At 35.0% G+C, this 2,914-nt stretch overlaps 1 protein-coding gene across 1 annotated transcript; it reads left to right on the plus strand.

Moving 5' to 3' along the window:
- Positions 1 to 2,396: 2,396 nt before the first annotated feature.
- On the plus strand, positions 2,397 to 2,909 carry LOC105506114 (heterogeneous nuclear ribonucleoprotein C-like; the record flags this gene model as incomplete). The annotated part of the gene is made up of 1 exon (XM_011934148.1): positions 2,397 to 2,909. A coding segment is annotated over exon 1 (354 nt), but the record flags the coding sequence as incomplete, so codon positions are not given.
- Between the last annotated feature and the right edge of the window lie 5 nt (positions 2,910 to 2,914).

Consider the following 2,914-nt stretch of genomic DNA (forward strand, 5'->3'; position numbering starts at 1 on the left):
AGAAGTATCACAAGCTAAAATTATAGTTAATATAGGGTAAACTGCAGTAACATCTGTGCACATGAAAACTTATATTTAGTTGCACAAAAACTTCTTTGGAATTCTAAAGACCATTTTGAAATTTTGTGAGTTTGTAGACTAAAATAACCCTTATTTTACCAGCACATTGTTTTTCTCATTTGTATTCTCCCATTTCAATAAGGTATATATAGGCAATCAGCTACAGATTTATTTTGAACCTTTTTTTGGAATATTGTTAGTTCTTTCTAGTCTTGAGGTTGGCACTTACGCCTTTTTGTGTGTTTGCCATTGCCTTTTTGAAATGGCTATCTGCACTCATTCACATTTCCAAATACCCTGTGAGTTTTCATAGCAAGGAGACGCAGCCGTCCTTTATTTCCTCCCTCATTAGTCTGAGATTATTTATGACACTATTTCATGTCACTTCTCTGTTTTATTCATGTACTTAATATTTGTTCATATTGGCATATAGTTAATATTTGTGCAAAGAAAACAGTGCACAAATATCAAGTATATGCCTTGACAATTTTTGGGAAAGTGAAAACATTAGTGTAATTAACATGCATATTTAAAAAATAAAACTTAAGCCCCTACATGTGCTTCTCTCTAGTCACTATTACTCCCCTTCCCAAAGTTTATCACTATTTGGACTTTGAAAATCATTGTTTCTTTTATTTAGAGCTGTATGTAAATACAATGATAGAATCTAAATACTTTTACTCAATATTATATATGTAATATTGCTTCATGTTGTATATAACAGTAATTAAATAATTTATCTTATTTCAATGCACGTCTTGATTACTTCCAGACTGGGAAATTACAAAAAATATTGATAAAAGTATCATGTTTTGTGTTGACATTATATATATACACACATATATATGACATTATACATACATGATATTATATGTGACATTATATATCACATATATATGTAAAATAATTTCCTGTTCACCATATTACTTGCTAGCCATGCTGTCTTCCCTCCCAAATCATCTATGCATTTCTAAACACAATAAATTATGTTTTATGTCAATATCATATTCTTAGACATGTATTCAATTATGCCATGAATGATGTTGTGTTAGGTAGAATAACAGCTCCTATAGCATCCATTTTGTAATTCCCAGAGTGTGTGAAAACATTATGTTACATGGCAAGGATTAATTAAGGTTACTAAACAGCTGACCTAAAAATAAGGAGATTAACCTGGATTATCTGTGTGAGCTCAATGTAAAAACAAGGGTCTTAAAAGGGGAAGAGAGGGGCAGAAACACTAGAACCAGAGAAATGGCATCATGAGAAAGCTTGACTGACCATTGCTGGTTTTAAAGATGGAAGGGGAGGCAAAGTCAAGATGCAGGCAGTCTCTAGAACCTAGGAAAAGTCTAGAATAGGAAATATCCTCTAGAACCTTCTGAAAGAAAAGCAGTCCTATCAGTACTTTGATTTTACTCTAGTGAAACTCATTTCAGACTTCTGATCCCCAGAATTGTTAGAAAATAAATGTTGCATTGTTTTAAGCCACTATGTTTGTGAAGAATTGTTACTGCAGTAAAAATAACAACAACAACAACACTAATACAAATCTGCATTACTGGAACAAATAACCTAAAATATGGACTACTTTGAGATTTGGCAATGGGCAGAGGCTGAAAGAATTTTGAGAGCAAAGATAACCAAAGTATAGATTCCCTTGAATGGACTTTTCAAAGGAATGTAGATGTTAGCTACTTTGTTAGTAAGGACTCAGAAAGAAGTGAGAAGATTTTATATTCTTGTCCTGTTTACTGTGTTAGAATGTGAGAATATTGAATACTCTTCTTTTTGAAAATCTTTATTCCCTCCGTATCTTCAAATGTTTCTTCTATATTTGTTCTTGAAATCTTCACCCAAGTGAAGAAATAGAATATAATCAGCAAGTCTGAATTTCTCTCATGCCCTAGTTCATTGTGCCCTACCTAGTTCTTCCTTAAAAGTCATCACTAATCCAGTTAGTAAAATCATAGATTCATTTTGTGTGTTTTCAAATTTATTAGACAGCTTTTTGAGTGACTTTCTCCAATATTGTATTTGAGATTATTTTATAGAATGTTCATTTTTATTAGGTGTAATATTCCATTATATATAATATACTGCAATTCATTTATCTGTTTTACTATAGATTGAAAGTCTGGTTGTTTCGAGTTGAAAGTAATTATGAACAATAATGTTATAAGCATTCTGTGCATATCTTATGTCCACATATGTGCTCATTTGTGTTGACTAAACAAGTAGGAGTGAGATTCCAGGGTCATAGAATATGCACGAGTTTGGAGTTAGTGGAGGTGTCAAAGAGATTACCAAAGTGCTTGTTTAAATATACACTTTCGGTGAAGAGACGAAGACTGAGCGGTTGTGTCCGCGTTGCCGACCTCGTCCAGCAGTCGGTTTCTCCACGCAGAATCCGGGAGTAGGAGACTCAGAATCGAATCTCTTCTCCCTCCCCCCTCCTGTTTTCAGCTTTGTGAGAAACCTTATCATCAAACACAATGGCCAGCAACGTTACCAACAAGACAGATCCTCGCTCCATGAACTCCCGTGTGTTCATTGGGAATCTCAACACTCTTGTGGTCAAGAAATCTGATGTGGAGGCAATCTTTTCGAAGTACGGCAAAATTGTGGGCTGCTCTGTTCATAAGGGCTTTGCCTTCGTTCAATATGTTAATGAGAGAAATGCCCGGGCTGCTGTAGCAGGAGAGGATGGCAGAATGATTGCTGGCCAGGTTTTAGATATTAACCTGGCTGCAGAGCCAAAAGTGAACCGAGGAACAGCAGGTGTGAAACGATCTGCAGCGGAGATGTACGGCTCCTCTTTTGACTTGGACTATGACTTTCAACGGGACTATTA

Source organism: Colobus angolensis, unplaced genomic scaffold (genome assembly GCF_000951035.1).
Source record: "Colobus angolensis palliatus isolate OR3802 unplaced genomic scaffold, Cang.pa_1.0 Scaffold131, whole genome shotgun sequence".
Lineage (NCBI taxonomy): Eukaryota > Metazoa > Chordata > Mammalia > Primates > Cercopithecidae > Colobus > Colobus angolensis.